Consider the following 19,381-nt stretch of genomic DNA (forward strand, 5'->3'; position numbering starts at 1 on the left):
CCCTCTCTCCCCCTCTCTCTCTCTCTCTCTCTCTCTCTCTCTCTCTCTCTCTCTCTCTCTCTCTCTCTTTTTCTCCATTCCCTTTGTTCTGTGCAGTCAAAGCCCAGGTTAGTTGTCTTGGAAATAGCAAATGTTTCACATGAGGTTGAAACAATCTTTGAGAGTCACTCTGGCTACTAAAAACATGTGTCCAAAAATATCTCAATGTTGGACAGTGGAGTAGTGGGGCATGTTATTGCCCCACTACTCCACTGTTGTGCAGCTTACTCTGGTCTGTCTAATTGCTCACCTGTGTCCACTAATTTTGATCTAATCTTTGATGTTGAAGTGTACCCTACCAAATACACCAAAAAAGAACCCACCTAGTGTTGATTGTTATTAAGTACGTAAGTACATAAAGTATTATATATTATCAAGTAATTCTGTGTTACACTTGTAGTCAAATGTTAGTCCAACCCTTTACAACCAAAGTAATGTCTGCCTTTTAATTTTTGGGCCAATAGACCTTTGTTTACAAGAAGTAGCAGGGAAACGGTAATAGAAGTTCATCATTATGTGATAAATACAGCTCATTTTGGACAATTCTGTCTCATACACTCTCTATTAAAAGAGGTCATACTTTTAAAATCTATACCTGGCATCAAGGCCTGCCGTCAGATATCATTGTTGTTTTTAGAACTATTAAAACTGTATGACGAAAAAATGTAAATCAGCACAAAATGGCCTCATGGGTAAGCTGTAATTAGGTTTACAAGCTAATAGAAATGGACTCTTGTCTCCTGTATGTGCCACAAATAAAGGATCTTATGTACAGATAAGTAATATGTCCACCAGTTGCTATGGCAACATAAAAATGCTGCACTCATGGCCCCACTTCCTTGTCTCTGGAGTGGGGGTGAAAATGCCACAAGTACCGCAACTAGAAAAAGATCTGTTGCTAGGGTCAGTGGAGATGCTTTTCATCACATGAAAAAAAAATGAAAAAAAATCTAGCCAAGTTGAATTTTTAAACCCACAAAAGAAGAGGTGATTTTGTTTTTGTTTTTTTGCGTGCACAGGAAAGATAAAAACATTCGCAACAGGCTATTTCAATGGAGGAAACCTCGCCATGTGCACATGTGCCAGTGGGTGCACACTTTTTTCAGCTTCATTACCCTGACACAAGTGAAAATGTTCCTGTGGTGCTGTACGGCTCAGTGGTCGAAGCTTGGCTCCAGCGCTGCTGTAGCCAGCCAGTATGAATAAATTCACTCCTGATCAGAAAATAGGAAGAGAAAAAGCTGGCTCTGACTCATTTTATCAAAAACAAACATTGGTGCCATTAAGGTTGTGCTTTTGGGCGTAGAATAAATTAATTCTTTGGCCATGTTTGTGTTGAAAACTTTCGGCAGTTTTATTTTTTGTCTGCATTCACAAGAATTGCAGTACGTTTGCCTGCTGCAGAATAAGAGCCACTATCTCCTGATTTTTATTTACAGCTGCTGACACGCCATAAAGTCTATCTAAACAGGAGATCAGATTGCTGCCATCCGTAAACATTTTAAGAGTCCTTCTAAAAGGCTTTATTAGAAAATGACAAAACTCAGTGCAGTGTGTCATCTGGAACACAAACCAATTTATATCTGTCTTTTCCAAGTCTAATCTTTTCTATAAATAACAATGTTTTCAACGTGGCTCCTCCGTTAGGGCAGTCAGTGTTAAATTGAGTGCCAGAAATAAACCTGTCCCTGGTCGCATAAACCTAGTATTTATATGTGGCATCCCACAGGGTTTAACTCTAGGCCTATGACTTTTTGTTTTTTTATAATACCATTGAATTCTTTAATCTGAACTACAAAGTAGCACAATGTATTTACCCAATTCTAGAAATGTTTCGAAATTTTGAAGCATGTAGAAGTCAATAAAATCATTAGTTCTGGTTAGGACTGGGTGATGTCTACTTAAAGTAATTTCACAATATTATTTAACTGAATGGCGATACTCGATATATATCAATATTTGTTCTATTAGGTGATTGGGGTACCTCCTAAAGCATAACAGCATATTAGATTCATTCTTTTTCTATAGACAAACCATTTGAAAACTAACTCTGTTATAAGTTAGCCATTCCAAATGTCACCTCTATCAACAGAGGTCACTCTGCATAATATCAAACTGTTTAAAACAAATTGAACAAAGAAAATGTCTAATCTATGAAATAAAAATTCTTCTTAAACAAAATAAAATAAATGTCTTTCCTGCATGACCAAAAATACACAGACATTTGAAACGCTCTGCTTCTGTGCTTTATTAGTCAGATTTTGAAATTTCTTTTTTTTAGATTTTTTTTTTACAATAATGCAAATTTTGTGTTCATGTTTTTGTGCTGATTATACAGTACAAGATGTTTATTCTTCTAAATTATTTATGTCCTGAATATTTTTGCATTCTTATAAAAAAAAGAAATATTTTTAAGGAAAGCTCAGCAGCTACTTATTAATATGTACATTAACACCCGGGTCAATTTTTCTTTTTAATATGTTTGCTGTCACATTATTCAGAAATTACTCATTTTCTGTGCCCTCTGGATTTGTGCTAGTGTGGCCTTTCATGGTTCAGGCTTTTTTGCATTTTCATTCCCAGCTGTTCCACTCCAACCTCAATGAGTTCATTTTGAATCTAAAATTATCCGCCATCACACATAGGACAATTAGTCACGTTAGCCGTGTGCTGCATGTGCCTGCCCTGATGTATAATGCATGTATGCTGTGTCTCAGGCCATAAGCAGCCCCAGAAGTCCCTTGTTCACCCAAATAAACAGGGCGACCGGCAAACACGATGAATTACTCATGATTCATTAGCAATTAATGGCCCTCGTTCTGTGCTTTCATTTCCAATTAGTATTCCTTAGGGGAACCAACTATGTCTGTGCTGAGTGAGAGAGCGAACCCGCAGTCACGCTCGCTTTCTCCATCTTGTTACTGCCTCTTTATACTTTATCGATTTGCTGACGTTAGATATGTTGGTGCACACGCAGACGTTTCTGCCTTCGTTTTCTCTCATGTGTAGCATTTAGTGGCTAAATAGGAGGATTCAAAATGTTTGTATTTGCCCCTGAGTGAATGTGTGTGATCGTGTATCTGTGCTAACAATCTGAGTGACACTTGTGTGTTGTCCCCTTTACCAGGCCAGCACCGCTCTCTTGGCCCCAGCATTTCCAAAGTACGCAGCTTGAAGTTGGACAGCAGTATTTGGAGCAATGAACTTGTGGAGGTTAGTTCTGCACCAAACATGTACATTTTCAAATAGTTGGCTGTAAAAATGTTGTCATCTCCTGTCTACATTTGAATTGATACAAAATATTTAGCTATATTTTAGCCATCTTCCTGCTTTTACTTACTTTAAAATGTGCTACCAATTCTTACACCTAATAGCTTTACCATTTTCTTTATCTAACTTTTTGTTAGCTTTTGGTCTTCTTTTGGACTAAAGGTAGTTTGAATGATGTGTATTATTTTAATTTTACAGCTATTTCTGGAGGTTGGCAATAAAAATGCTAACAGTTTTTGGGCTGCTAATCTGCCGCTGGAAGAGGAAATCCACAGCGCGGCCTCAATGGAACAGCGTGCAACGTTTATACGCAGGAAGTACCGGGAGAGAAAGTACCGGAAAGTCCTGGAGGGCATTGAAGACCTGGAACAGCTCAACCAGGTATGATTTTACTGAAGACAAAAATGATATGTTGTTGCATGGAAGGCTTTTCCTTAGGTGTCAAATACAGTAAGTGTTTTGGTAATTTGCTCAAATTTCATTTCATTAATAATTATATTTAGTATTTAATTAAAGTATTCATATTTTTATACACAAAGACAAAATATTGAGATATAACAGAATGACGGTGGGATGTTGATGAGGCGGGGGCTAACAGTGCCACTGCATCACTTTATTAACATGTGTCTCCATTTATTTCTCTTTATTAGTTTAGTTCATATGCTTCTTTTCTACAGTTTTGTTTCTGTCGTTTCATGCTTGTCAACTTGTTTATTATGAATATTATGGTAGTACCGGTGCAGGTACTACTGAGTGAGTAAGTTAAGATTTTGTCCCACTACTTTTGTCCAACAATGATTCAGAATTTAATTCATTTTTGTTCTTCTATAATTGTTATTTTCTATCTTTGTTGACTGTCAGTTCAAATAAACTTTCACGATCAGAAGAAGCAAAGTGCAGTTGCCACAACACAGTAAATGGACAACTACTGCACTGGCTCATCTGTGCCTTAGAAGAATCATGAGACATGTCCCCGTCCATTAGCTGTGTCCACTCTCTCTGAAATAGCCCCAAATATTTCTCATTGTTCGACTGCTAGTTAAAGTGCACTATCAGGGATGATAAAGGCGGGGGCAGGAGGGGGTCTGGAGTATAAGGAGCTGAGGCCTTCACTGCCTGGTTGTGGTTTAGCGTTTATTTCCTCTGCAGAGGAAAAGAAATGAGCTTCTAAAAAGAAGGTCTTAAGAACACTGTACCTCCGAGTTTTCCCCTCCGTCAGCATTGACGCAGATCAGACCATCTGTATCGTTTTTCTTGGTGGAATGAGAGGAATGGAGATGTAGAGAGAGAGAATGTGGAGTGAGAAGGTATCGAGCAGATATACTGACCGGCTGAGTGGAAAAGTGGATTAGGATCCACAACAGAAACGCTCGGGTGGGTTTTATTGTGGCCTTGTCGGCGCCTGAGTATGTGCATGTGTCTGTGTGTGTGACTGTGGGAATGTGTGGCCCATACATGCATGCGAACATGGGTTCTGCTCCAGTGGAAATGTGTGAATGGACTGTCATCGGTTTTATGCTGGCTGTCAGAGGAGGCTGGCGTGTGACTGACAGATGGGAAATGTGTCTGAATCCAAATGTCCAGTCTGTGGGAGCTACAGATGAGCTGGTGAACACAAGTCCATCCCTGTAATTATGGTAGCGTTATAGTTCATTATTAGCTACCATTAGCTGACATTTGTCAAGTTTGAACTTTGTTCTACTTATATTTACACACCGTTTTCTCTGCTATCAGTATGTTGTTATGTCTTTTTCACAGTTTTTCAGTAGAGTATTTTGGTGCTTTTGGTTTTCCATCCATCCATTATTTACCACTTATTCCCTTTCGGGGTCATGGAGGGCACAAGAGTCAATCCCAGCTTTCTGTGAGCGAGGACAGGGTACACCCTTTGCCAGTCCATCACAGGGCCACATATTGGGACAAACAACCAATACAACCACTCTCACATTCATACCTATGGTCAAGATTTAACGAGTTAATGACTTAGCTTATTACTTTTTTAATCAGAGCTTTGTTATCTGAGTGATCACTTTTCATTATTTGTTGTTTAAATTTATTCAAATTTGGACAAAACATTTAAATTGAAACCTTTATCTGACATTAAGTTTTGAAAACCAGTCCTAATGCAGGCGAGCCGGCCTGCTGTGGTTCAAAGCTAAATAAAGTGTTTGCTGGCTCAAACTCTCAACTTTACGGGTGGAGTGCACAATAATTTGTAACTTTGGACACCAACAAATCACTGACCTGTCATTAAAGTCTTGTAAAGTTGGCTCACTGAGCTAAAAGTTCACTGAAGACTTGATAAAGAACGGCTCTGCAGCTCCTGGACACTGAGGGACATCCTGGTAATGCTCTTGTTTACTTGGGAAACCTGCTAGGGCTAAGTGTGTGTGTGTGTGTGTGTTTTAGTGGAAGGGGAGAAGATAGGAAGAGAATTACTGGGCTGCTGTCTGGACTGGCGTTATTAATGTGCTAGGCAGGTTTGATCAGCATCGTGGTGTCAGCCGGCCCTTAATGCGGCTGTGATTCAACATGCGTGTGTTTGCTAAAATAAATAATCATAAACGCCCTTTCGAACCCAGTGCAGAAGTGAAGAGTCTCCAGTAATAAATCACCTGCAGCGTACAAAGTAAATAAATAAATAAAATAAACATAAAATGGTAAACAAGGACGATGAGTCTAATCTCATTGGACACATTCCACCACCTGAGTGTCACATATATTTACCGTAACATGGCTACGAATATGAAAATAAACAGCTCTGTGTAAGATGTACAGTACAGGAGAAGGGTTGGGTGATGATGAAAACTGCTCAGATGGATGGATGGATGGACGCCTAGACGAATATCAATTTCACTTGTTTACTTATTTGTTCTCACTGTTCAATGTAATGTGTGCAAACTGAAGAAAGTTTCACTCGCACAAAGTCTGATTTTGCGTAATCATTGATGAATTATTTAACAATGACACCAAACAACTGTTTATGACCATTGTGTACTCATGGAGGTTAAATACTTGAAAGTATTATTCAAATATTAATGTGTATTGACAGACCTTATAATCCTATGGGAAGACATGAGGTCACAAATGCTTGGGAGATGTTGTGCAATCAATGAATTTTTTTTATAAATAGGAAAAAAACAACTAACATACATGTACAAACAGGTCCAAGTGAATTAAAGAAAAACAAAGATATATATATATATATATATATATATACAGTATATGTACTGTATATAGGTGCAGAAATTAGCAACAAAGTTGAAGTGAAATGAAGGAAGCGTCTGAAGGCAACCACTGGTAGATCTTGTCAAGTTTGGGGCTGCATTTCTACAAATGTTGTTGCCAATTTGATCAAGATTATCAGTGTAACAGTTTAATTTGGGGGAAAGTGTTTTTATTTTATTCCAGACAATAACAAATGACTTTCAACGCACTTCTTTTGACAATCCCCCTGTACCTCAGTCTTAAGCTGTCGTTTCACACACTGACATCAGTACTATAAAGACGTTGTGGCCAATTAAGGTTGATTTCTCTAGAACTGACATTTCTTGCTCCCCCAGACTGTTTTTGTTTCGCTGTCTCCCCTTCCCTCTGCTCTTTTTATATTCCTGCTCTCCCTGTTTCTCAGTCCCATGTTCCCCATTAGAAGCTCATATCCCAGTGACCTCCACCGAGTCTCTGCAGGCCACATGACCTAGAGAGAGGAGCGGGTGTCAAAGGACCATCTTATATCATTAGCCACACTCTCACACAGAAAGCCTGCAGCGGGCGCCATAATTGCTGTGGCATGGAAGGTCATTGGCAGAGACGGCACAGAATCAGGCTGAGTTGACTGGAACTATTTTGCCATAGTCTGACCCTAGACAATAAAGAAAAGTGAAAATGATGGTCTGCTTCTACACTGAGATGGTTTTCAAACAAATTAAAGTTAACACAACTGAACGCATGATAAAGATGTCAGGTGGAACTGTGTGGAAGCTGATGGAGATGTGTACAACACCTCACATGGTTATTTGAATTTAAGGTTTTAAGGATTTAAGGTGGAACCTGAGCTTTGGTCAGATGGAAACATCTTCATCTTAGTGTGGGTCTTCTGAGTGTGTGGTGTGAGTGTACACAAAGACACACACATCCTGTTAGTGTGAGCGCCTGTTTGATCCTCACCTGCAGTCAGACGTGGCTTGTTCGCAGCAGATCGATGCAGTTTTCTGACTTGCTCTGTGTCAAACTAAAGCTGAATCTCGTTTTGGTGAAATTCCTATATTTGCCACAGGACTCCACTGTTTTAATCCCAACAGTTGACTGGATTGATGGGAAAATTGAAACATAGAGAAGATATTTTCCTGGTCAGACTTACAGTACTTATCTTTTTCCAGATGAGAATTCCCTTATAACATATTTTGAGAAGCGTAAACGTAACATCACGTAACGTGACGTAATGTCACTAGTTCCAGTAGTTTTCAGATTTTGCTTCTACATTATTTTTGTTTTTATCATCAGGTCATTGTTGCTGGATAATCGACTTTATCTCTACACCCTTAAACACTTAAAATCCAAATTAAATATAAATTCATTTTCAATAAAACGCAATAAAATTCAATTGACTTTTCTTGATTACCTTTTACACTTTGAAGAACATTTTTTATTTTTCTCTCATAACATTAACTTTAAATTCATAATTATGACTGACCCTTTTATAATAATTATTTATTTATATATAATTATGCTTTTTATTATTTGTACTGACTCTTTATCTATTTTATATCTTTTAAGCTTTTATTCTTTTAGAATTTGTATTTATTTCATTATTATTCTAAATAAAAGGTTTAATTTTTCCTACAATAATAATGATAATATAATAGATTTTTGACTGCTAATGTCATAAGAAATGTATTATTGATTAAGATAATATAATATCTTTTGTCTAAATACTGATTTGGTGAAATTAGAAAGAAGGATTTATCTGATACATTGAGTTGTTTGTGTTATTTAATGGATTTGACATTTAAAACTTTCATATTTATCTTTCGGTCCTTCCAATGACATATACACGATTGTGTCATTATTCAGACAGATGATGACACATGATGGAAACTCACTCTGGGGAGAAAATGCAGTTAAAGGACAGAAAAACAAGGCAGCAAAAGTCAAATATTTACACGGAGGACTGTCGTTTATTGAAACCTGATTGATTTACAGGCCAAGGCTCAGTTTTCACTTGGCTTCTGAAAACACTTGTAACATAAAATATTTCCCCGTCACTCTTCTCCAGGAACTGAAGAAAGTATCCGTAGACTGTAAATATTTGTGAGCGAGATGTCGGCCTATAAACCTGGGGCACGGAGTCAGAGAGATGAGGCTGTAGATTCTTTAGCTGCAGTTTGACAACTGCAGGAGCCAAGCCTTTGGTATTTATTAGGAAGAAAAGCTCATCCTGCTCCACACTGCATACACTTTTTATATAATCATTTATTTGACGTGGATTTTTACACTACACTGTTGGGTACATCTTATGGATTTCCACCAGTGTTTCCCTCTTCTACTGGGTTTTTTTGCCCACTTTACTGTTTTTTTTACAGCTCCATTTCTGCATTTTTGTTTTCCTCCAAACTTTTTAAAATCATTATATTTAATATGGCCCATTTGTCCTTTTCTATTTGTTATATTTCCTCTTTCCCCACAGATATTGGAGCTTTTATTCTCCCCGCAGGACAGTTACAGCTTGATTTTATCTTGTCTTTGGTGATCCGTGTGCAGAAGTCAATTTTGAAAACATTTTATGATTTTTTTTTTTTTTTGATGTGACTTCATGGAGCCTTTCTGTATTCTGTCAGTGAGAAGGCAGATGCAGATGCAGGGAGCCTCAGCTGGCCGCTGTGTCCAGATATGAGAAAGCAGAAACACACATTTTTGACAGATTTTGTTCCTTTAATTCAGAAGTTGTTAATCATTCACACCCGGAAACCGGTAAATTTTAGCCAGACTAATAATAAAAAATGTATTTCAAGTATGAACCTCTTATTTAGTGGTTTTCAAAGTGGGGATGGACTCCATGTTGGGGGCCACGTTTTTTCTTTGCAGGGGTCAAATTTATTTTTATGCCACAAAGAAATAATTCACAGATTTTTATTTATCAAAAGGACATTTAATTAGCAGGAAATGTTTGGGAACTTCTGATCTAATTCACCAGCACATTTAAACCAGCTTTATTTTACACACACTTCATTATGAGAACATTCCGTACTTAGGACTGGGCTCTCACGAGTCCCACAGTGAGAGAGAGAGAGAGCGTTCTCTTAGTGCAGGGAAAGTCTTTATGTTTGTTTTCTGTTTACGCAGGCGTTGTGTGCAGCCGTCGTCTCCTCTGACGTTCTTCGGACCATGATGCTGGTGTTCAGCGGGGCAGATGTCATGTGTGCCACTGGAGACCCCAGCTGCTCCACACCCTACCAGTTAGCACAACGTGCTGGGCAGAAGCTTCAGATGGAGTTCCTGCACCAGAACAAATTATCAGGTGAGGAAAGTTAAAAGAAAGGATTCAAATCACCATGACCTCTGGATCTTTTAACCTGAACGCTCACAGTGAAAATTAGTTTTAGAATGTCTGCAGTTTAAATTTCAGATATATAGATATTTGTTGACATCTGTGTTTAAAGGTTAAGCCACCTGGTGGCTAAAGAGTTTTAATTACAGCAGTTCCTCTTACAACTTCTGTTTGTACGAGTTGTAACATTTGGTGCTTGGCTGTGTCACTTTTTGTTGAACTCTTTATTCCCCCCCTTGAGTCCTTAGTTGAAAATATTGTATTTTATTCCACATTAAACAGAGGACAGCATCGGCATAGGGAGAGCGAAGCTGGAGCAGGACAAAAGGCGAATGTTTTTTATTTTGAAAAATGTGGTTCAGTGTTTTGACTGTTTTTTTTTTTCCTGTTTAAAGAGATGATTATTTTTTCATGAAAAAGAAAAATAACCACTCATATCTGATATCAAATGCTTTTACAGAACTTTCCAACAAAAAATAATGGCATTGGAGAAGTTTAAGTGATACGTGTTCTCAGAAAGTTAGTGCTGTTTTCAAAAGAAGCTTTGAGAACTGAATGCCCTCTGGATATGAAACGCCTCCCGCTGCGTGTTTGGAACTTTTAACAGGTATTTATTCGATAATTGCTGTACATACGCTTTAATCCAAAAACAAAGGAGAGCAAAGACGACACAAACCCCTGGTCAGACACACACAATATATAGATAAATGTATTAATATACAAGTCTTTGAAAAGTCTTTAAATGAGGTGTTCAGTTTTTTGTGCAGTTTTTACAACCAGCTGCGCCCCGTATACGTTCAGCCCTTTGTCAGTACACTTTAACAAGCCAAACTTGTTTAAAGCTCACACTACTGCTGTTCTGCCACATTTATATAAAAACACAGTTGGAGTTTTTTTCTCTCTCTCTCTGTTCGTCATGACTAACAAATGAAGTCAAAAAGCTCCAACTTAAATATCTCTCTTTTTTTTTTCCTGTGATATTTCCCATCACCTCTCCTTTGCCTCGCCCATTGGACATTTTCCCCCGACATCTGCGGCAAAATCAGATGCATTCTGTCACCTGTCTTTTACCTGAGAGCTGTGTTTTGTTTTTTGAGTTTGCACACACAGCTGATGATGAGAGAGTCTCACATTCAAAGAAGCAGGCCAGGCTAGTGGCTGAGGGCCGGGGGGAGACTTTCCCTGGGACTGAGTTTTACATAATGTATGCGCCACATCTGTGCACACTCACGGCACCGTAGCCTGTTAGGGAGTCCTAATTGGTTGCATGGGTCACATGGTCAGCGTTACTTGAAGATGTGCAAGGAAACCCTGACTCAGACAGACTGATACACATAAACATGAAGGCGCTGGGTGTTTTCCAGTGTTGTAGCGTCCCAGCAGTCTGTGTTTTCTCATTATGTCTCTGTGAATTGTCTCAGGGTTTATCATTAACAACCAACCTCTACTTCACACCCTCTTCCTGCAGTGATGGATGTACAAGTGTAGCAGCCAACTACTGCAGGCAAGAAGGACCAGGGTCAGGGGGTTTACTGTGAGCCACATGATAGATTTGCAGTGTTGGTTGGCTGTAATGGAGATCTTGCCTCAGGACAATACTCTGAGGAACAGTTTGAAAAGGAAGAAAAACACTGTATGGCTGAATGGTAGGAGGAAGCAACTAACAAATAACCACCACCACGTACCACACGTAGAAGGTGGATGTTCTGGAGAATCTAATGGTCGAGCCGCCTTTAAATGCAGTATTGGCTACAGTACCAAACTGAGTATTCACGGCTGGTTCCAACAATTTCCAGCATTCGCTCCAACACGTTCCAACGCTTCCTACGAATAAATGTAGCCAGTTGAGAAGCTGCTGGTACTGGCAATGGACAGCAGACATGGTGTCAGAGTGGATGCTTCCTTTCAAAACATAGGAGTCGGTTTGAGAAGTACAGAAATACAGAGTTCATGAGATTTAATTAAGGAATAAACTGAGAAAACGAGCAGTTGTTTTGAATATGCTATGCAATAAAACTTCCACCTCAAATTCTTGTACAACAGACTCTGTATGTGTGTTTCAGATACATCATCATTGAATATATAGGGCGATCAAATGATTACAATTTTTAAAAAAATGAATCGTGATCAACCGTGATTAAGCTCGAGACGCTTGATTTAATAAAAAGTCTGCCGCTGTGTGAATTCTAGTGTAATGTGTGTATAGGAGCAACTACAAGTGGCTGGATGGTGACATTTTAGAGTGTCATTCTGCCCATAGGTTTGGAATTTAAATCTGATAATTGTTACCTTAATTACCCTAAACAACTCCAACTTTTATTTTTGTTCAGATTTTAGTTCAAATCTGTGCACAGTCGTGTCTGCTTTCTTTTTTATACACATTGCTTTTCGAGTTTTGGGAGAAAACTTGCAAAAACTCTAATTATAGAGGATATATCGTAGTTTTTTGCTCTGTCTGGCAGCAGGCTCGAACAGTTCAATGCCGGCATGACACCATCTGTACTGCATCGTGTGGATTTGACACAGAATATGCAGTGCAGGGGAAAAAATAACAACCAGTCTCATAGCAGCCAGTATCGAGGACAAAACAGAGATCAGGGCTGTAGAGTTTCTGTAAGATCTTGGCTCTGGGTTTTGGCTGGAGTTCCAACTGGAAAAAGTTAGACGTCTGAGGAACCTGTGCATGTGACGCGTGTGCTCCTCTGCTGCTTGCTTTTTTATTTTTGTCATTATTTGCACATCGGCTTCAAGACTTGCACTTCAGGCCCTCGCTCAGCCACCGCTTGGTGCTGCGAATAACTAGACTTCATAGTGAATAAAGGGACAAAAGGTTTGACCAAAATCACCATCCTCACTGTGTGGACAATAAACAATTACCAATCTGAACTGCACACTCTTGACCAAGAAAAGTCTAAATGGAAGTTGTTCTCAGTGTTCTGTTTCATTCTCCAGTACAAATTGGTTGCAGGCAAGAAGGACCAGGGTCAGGGGGTTTACTGTGAGCCACATGATAGATTTGCAGTGTTGGTTGGCTGTAATGGAGATCTTGCCTCAGGACAATACTCTGAGGAACAGTTTGAAAAGGAAGAAAAACACTGTATGGCTGAATGGTAGGAGGAAGCAACTAACAAATAACCACCACCACGTACCACACGTAGAAGGTGGATGTTCTGGAGAATCTAATGGTCGAGCCGCCTTTAAATGCAGTATTGGCTACAGTACCAAACTGAGTATTCACGGCTGGTTCCAACAATTTCCAGCATTCGCTCCAACACGTTCCAACGCTTCCTACGAATAAATGTAGCCAGTTGAGAAGCTGCTGGTACTGGCAATGGACAGCAGACATGGTGTCAGAGTGGATGCTTCCTTTCAAAACATAGGAGTCGGTTTGAGAAGTACAGAAATACAGAGTTCATGAGATTTAATTAAGGAATAAACTGAGAAAACGAGCAGTTGTTTTGAATATGCTATGCAATAAAACTTCCACCTCAAATTCTTGTACAACAGACTCTGTATGTGTGTTTCAGATACATCATCATTGAATATATAGGGCGATCAAATGATTACAATTTTTAAAAAAATGAATCGTGATCAACCGTGATTAAGCTCGAGACGCTTGATTTAATAAAAAGTCTGCCGCTGTGTGAATTCTAGTGTAATGTGTGTATAGGAGCAACTACAAGTGGCTGGATGGTGACATTTTAGAGTGTCATTCTGCCCATAGGTTTGGAATTTAAATCTGATAATTGTTACCTTAATTACCCTAAACAACTCCAACTTTTATTTTTGTTCAGATTTTAGTTCAAATCTGTGCACAGTCGTGTCTGCTTTCTTTTTTATACACATTGCTTTTCGAGTTTTGGGAGAAAACTTGCAAAAACTCTAATTATAGAGGATATATCGTAGTTTTTTGCTCTGTCTGGCAGCAGGCTCGAACAGTTCAATGCCGGCATGACACCATCTGTACTGCATCGTGTGGATTTGACACAGAATATGCAGTGCAGGGGAAAAAATAACAACCAGTCTCATAGCAGCCAGTATCGAGGACAAAACAGAGATCAGGGCTGTAGAGTTTCTGTAAGATCTTGGCTCTGGGTTTTGGCTGGAGTTCCAACTGGAAAAAGTTAGACGTCTGAGGAACCTGTGCATGTGACGCGTGTGCTCCTCTGCTGCTTGCTTTTTTATTTTTGTCATTATTTGCACATCGGCTTCAAGACTTGCACTTCAGGCCCTCGCTCAGCCACCGCTTGGTGCTGTGAATAACTAGACTTCATAGTGAATAAAGGGACAAAAGGTTTGACCAAAATCACCATCCTCACTGTGTGGACAATAAACAATTACCAATCTGAACTGCACACTCTTGACCAAGAAAAGTCTAAATGGAAGTTGTTCTCAGTGTTCTGTTTCATTCTCCAGTACAAATTGGTGCACCTAGCTTGTAAAAATGAAAAAAATGGATGTAAGGAATAAAAACAAAGCTGTCAGACCCCCCAGCCCCACCACCACCACCACCCCCGGCCTCTCCTCTCCTTTGTCCCATCTCTCCAGTGCAGCTCATTTGTATCTGCAGCGTGTGGACGTCCACCGGTGCCAGAGAACGTTGCTACTTCATTAGTTCCTTCTCCTCGCGTCTACGTGTGTGTAAATGTGCACGCAGGGCCTCAGCGGACTTTGTTTTCTGCCACCCACACCTGCTCGCCCCAGAGCACCCTGGGAGAGTGTAGGAGCACGTACATTTGCATATTGCCATCCTAAATTCCATTTGTAGCAAAAAAAAAAAACCCCAGGAGCCAGTGTCAGCTCTCTGAAGTGGTTGTTCTTCGCACTTTGGGGCCCCCTGTGGGACGACTCAATGATGGCTCTATACCTTACAGTCAAAGGACTCCACAGCGGTGGCTTTGTGTATAAATATACAGTATCTCCCTGGATCATTTTTTACATGCCTTCTTTTTCCTGTATGTTAAACCCAGGAGGTCTGATGAACAAATGAATACAAATGAAACATTGAAGGCAGGTCTGGTAAAAACAGTGGCAAACATTAAAACAACATTTAATTCTGTAGCTTTCCAAAGACAGAGACACAGACACTACGTTTCAGTACATTGTTTGTCGTTTTGTTCATGTTCATCTGTTCATGCACTGGCGTCTGATGTGGGCCTGCTGTGCAGATGGTGGTGGATTTAAAAGCAAACACCACATGATTGTGGAAACTGTGCTTGGATCTTTTGTTGGTGCCACTTTTTAAATACTAATTTAAAGCCTCAGTGGCTCAGAAAAACAATCTGTGAGTGGACTTTGGTGGGTTTGTAATTCTACCTCAACGCAGGAGTTATCGTCTCTGCACTTCTCCATTGAAATGACGTTTCCTTTATGGAATAATGATGTAAATGCCTATAAAGTGAGCTGAGCTCAGACCTTGTTTGCAGCACTGTCCAAACACTGATGTGAAGTCTGTCAAAAGTTAAAGTAGAGGCGACAAATGAGGGCAGATCTTAAAGATAAAACATAGTAAACTCTGCACCAACAACCCTCATCTTCTCTTAACTCTTTGGTTATATATGTAACTCTTATATGGTGTATTTTGACAAAGTCGTTCTGCTTCAATTTACATTAAGCTGTTCACTGCAAAACTTTTTGTCTTTTGTGCACTGTGGGTTAGATACTAGATGCTTGGTTACCCTGGAAGTCAACGTTTTCTTCAAAATAGCTAAAAGTTAAAAAATACTAGAAGAAGTCGGATTAATGTTGGATCTTTGTTGGACTGTCATGCATGCCGTCATTAGATTTTAAAACCACAACTAGCAACTGAAAATACTGGAGACAAAAGGATAAACTTGTGTTGTTTCATATTTGTCTTTCTAAGCTGCATCATTTCTGTCATTGTTCTGGCCTGTCATACTTTCAAATAAGCAGAAACCCTGAGCTATTTATGTGAAAGCAAAAAGAAAAAAAAAACTTCAATTAGTGGCTTCCAGGTTCCACTTTTGATTTGCAAGCCTTGCGATGAGCCTGTTCTGAATGAGGGAACTGAATCCCTGCCAGCGCCTTTTCCTTTCACTGTAAATCTCTGGATGAAAGTCTCAGCTAATGCCCCAGCTATAAACAGAATGATATAAACATGTAAATTGCATTTTATGCTGGTTCTTCACTTCACCTGCGGTGGGTCGGGGAAGATGTTTGGGTGCGGGAGGGGTGTGTTTTGTTTAAAAACCCAAGCTAAACAGCAATACTTCTTACTGTTGACATCATTCTGCTTCGCCTTAAATGACACACTGTAGATCTGGAGGCTGCGGAGTTTTATTGTTGCCACCCCAGCATTCCTGACGCCTCGGATCTCTGAATCTCGCGGCGCATTAAAAATTCATCTAGGCAGGCTCTTCTGTGTGGATAATAAAAAGATGAACACCACATGCACACACACACACACACACACACACACGCACACACTCACAGGCCCACACAGATATAGACAAACATTAAATCAGAGGACCTGTTTCTTCCCGACTTCTCCAGTTCCTTCTTGTTGTTTGCACATTGTGAAACTCTATCTTCTTCCTCACTGAAGACCAGCCGTATCATTATCATTCTTGGTATTCACAAATGCATTTAGGTGATAAACGTCCAAAAAGCCACAAGTGACTTTTGAGAAATGGCTAAAATTATAGGTTGTATCTGTGCTTTTGTTAAACATGAAAATCCAGATTTTTGTGTAAACATTCCCATTCACATTATTACCTGTAACAATTAAATTGTAATGTTTTCTGCCCCATGGCTGCCCTCAGTGGCTGTAACACTTGAAAGATGCCTTTGCTCATCCTGCTGTATTTCTTATTCCTTGTACACACACACACTTGAATGAGTGTGTGTGTGTGTGTGTGTGTGTGTGTTCATGATTCGGCGCCTCTAACTATCCCACTGCCCGTTGCTTGTCGGACACCACACTTTTGTGGCAACTGCTGTGAGCGAGCAGATGGCTGATCGAACACTTCCTTCACTTGGGGCCCAGCCAATCAGTGCAGGCCTGACTCCTCAGCCACCGCCCACACAAACGTCCACAGTCTTAACAGAGTCCAGCTTCAGGGTCTCGGAGGGACTGCTGGAACAGGGCTCTCAGAGAAAGCTGTGACATCAATTATATTTAAATTCTCTTCAAACTGAGCGTTGTGTGTGGACGTGTGTGTGTGTGTGTGTGTGTGTGCGTGTGTGTGCGCACATGGGGTGCCAGTTTCTTTCACTCAACCACCTGCTATTTAGTGATTAAATCCATTCAAGTTGCTACCTTGTTTTTTTTTTTGTTTTTTTTTAAAAACTAGATTACACCTGTTGCTCCATAGCATTCCAAAAGCTGTTACCTGCTTCCTGATTGGCCGAGACCTTTGGCATGACATGCCAGCTATAGCACATTGTCAGTCAGCGGTGCAGACGAATGCCTGCGTGGCTTCAGACCCTGTTGTTGTTGATTTTATTTTACGTGCTGCAGCTAATGGACCTCAGATGAATTCCCCTTTTCATTTGGTTACATCTCACCGTCTTCATTCATTCCAACCATGTTGGAGATCCATTTTCACTTGGTTATTTAATCAAGAAGTCTAACCGAGTTCAGAATCTATTTTGCCAGACACCTGAAAACAAATTGCGTCCATGCGCCATCACAGCAAAACAATGCAGTCACACAAAGAAGCTCTCTCACACAAAAGAGGCACTAATTGAAACACAGCAACTGCAAATGTCAATACCAACTTCAAAGCGACAACACAAATTATACGTCTGTGACATTAATTGCAAACAATGATGGAGCCGTGGATTAAAAAAATACTATTGCACCTGGTTGAAATTAATTAAAACAAGTTTCGTAATTATGTTGAAAATATGTTTTGATTTCTTGTGAGCCACACAATGACTAACATGACATGTTTAAGAAAAGTACACACGAGTCATCTCATGCGTACGTGATGTGTGGATGCAGTTCAGATGTCATGTGATGTCATCGTCATGAACGTAAACAGTTGAGTGACTGTTTTTAATAGGGTGCGGTTTTGCAACTTTTAGTTTTACATATTTTATATTAAAAAAAGTAAATGAAGTCGTGTTAAGACGGGTCTTTCAGGCGTCTCCGACAACTTTGACGAGTTCTAAGTCAAGTGTGGTGCTGTGTTTCCATCAGTGAAAACACCAACATTCTGACCAGGTTTGAATCCTGTTAAAGATCTTATAGTTTTACAGCAGGATTTAATTTTGTTGTGAAATTAAACTTGAAAAAAAAGGGAATTTCACATGATAATATTGTTGTTCTTTTTCAATTTCTTAAAACAGTATGCAGCAAAATTACAATGTCACCCTAATTTTTCTATACTGTTAATCAGTTCATTTAGCATGTTTAATTAGTTTCAGGTAATAGGTACGTACAATACAGTACAGAGCACATCAATAGCAGGGAGATTGTCTTCAACTGTTGATTGTTTTCTGGTTTCTGAATAACATGATGCCCTGATATGAAGCCCTGGTGGTGCCTGTAAAGTGGGTGAGGGGTTGGGAATGGGTGGGAGGAGGAGGGGCATCAATTAAAAGCAGTTTCAATTAAAGTTATTTTACCTTTTCCTGATGAGAGAGTGGGAGGAAGGGATGATAAAATCTCCGGTATTGCCCATGCTGTAGCAGAAAATTGAACTTCGGAATTGAGGCTAATTGAATTTGAGTAAGATAAGGGTGAATTGTCAGCAGCTCTCACATCCAGCCAGGATGGGAAGGAAATGGAAGAAAAATGAATAAAAATATTTGTAATTTAAATGAACAAGGACAAAGGGAAAAAAACTTTTTTTCTTAGAGAAAGGCTCTTTATTGTTAACCAAGTTTAAAAAATGAATATACTGTCAGTCTTTATTATGGTGATTTATTTGGTGTCATATGCATGAAAATGGTATTTTCTTTTCTCTGTATTTATACAGCAAATTACTCTACCTATGGTTATTAAGATAAAGATCAGCTGGACAGCACCAGTGATGTTGGTGAAGATTTGATTGAATTGTGTACTGTTGGAGGAGCTATGAAGGTGATATCAATTTTCTTTTCTTTTCTTTTTTTTTTTTTTTTTTTTGCAAAATACTTAAAAGACATCACGTTTTCTGTCAGGTTATCTGAAATGATTCAAACCCCTGATGTAAAGATTCATATCTGACCTGTCTGGTGTCAAGGGCAGAACAAATTATTTCTAAAGCAGCAGCTGGAAGGTTGAGGTTGAATTGTCATACAGAGGAGACGTAGGAGTGGGAAACAGTCTGAGGCTCTGGAATAGTCCTTTAAGAAAACATTTCCTCACTCATCTCCACCTCCCTTTATAGATTTCCCCAGACTGGAGCAGTGGTCGGAAAATCCCTCTATGTCCGATGCGGTCTCCCTCTTTATGGATGGCTTCCTCTACATCTCCTCCAGCCCTGGAAAGTCGCCGTTGGACCGCCGCAGAAGAGACGGTTAGTGTAAACGCTATTGTGTTTGCCAGTGAAACCAATCAATCCATCAATCCCTTTG

General features: G+C 39.5%; 1 protein-coding gene across 1 annotated transcript in view; it reads left to right on the top strand.

Annotated features, from left to right (window-relative positions):
* arap2 (ArfGAP with RhoGAP domain, ankyrin repeat and PH domain 2) overlaps nt 1-19,381 on the top strand; it is a 97,966-nt gene that overhangs the window by 40,941 nt on the left and 37,644 nt on the right. The window contains exons 12-15 of the mRNA XM_008321193.3: nt 3,167-3,252; nt 3,508-3,690; nt 9,652-9,826; nt 19,195-19,323. Coding sequence (XP_008319415.1) covers nt 3,167-3,252; nt 3,508-3,690; nt 9,652-9,826; nt 19,195-19,323 — 573 coding nt within the window. The remainder of the gene's footprint in view (nt 1-3,166; nt 3,253-3,507; nt 3,691-9,651; nt 9,827-19,194; nt 19,324-19,381) is intronic.

The sequence above is a fragment of the Cynoglossus semilaevis genome, chromosome 1, assembly GCF_000523025.1.
Source record: "Cynoglossus semilaevis isolate Cse_v1.0 chromosome 1, Cse_v1.0, whole genome shotgun sequence".
NCBI classification, from domain to species: domain Eukaryota; kingdom Metazoa; phylum Chordata; class Actinopteri; order Pleuronectiformes; family Cynoglossidae; genus Cynoglossus; species Cynoglossus semilaevis.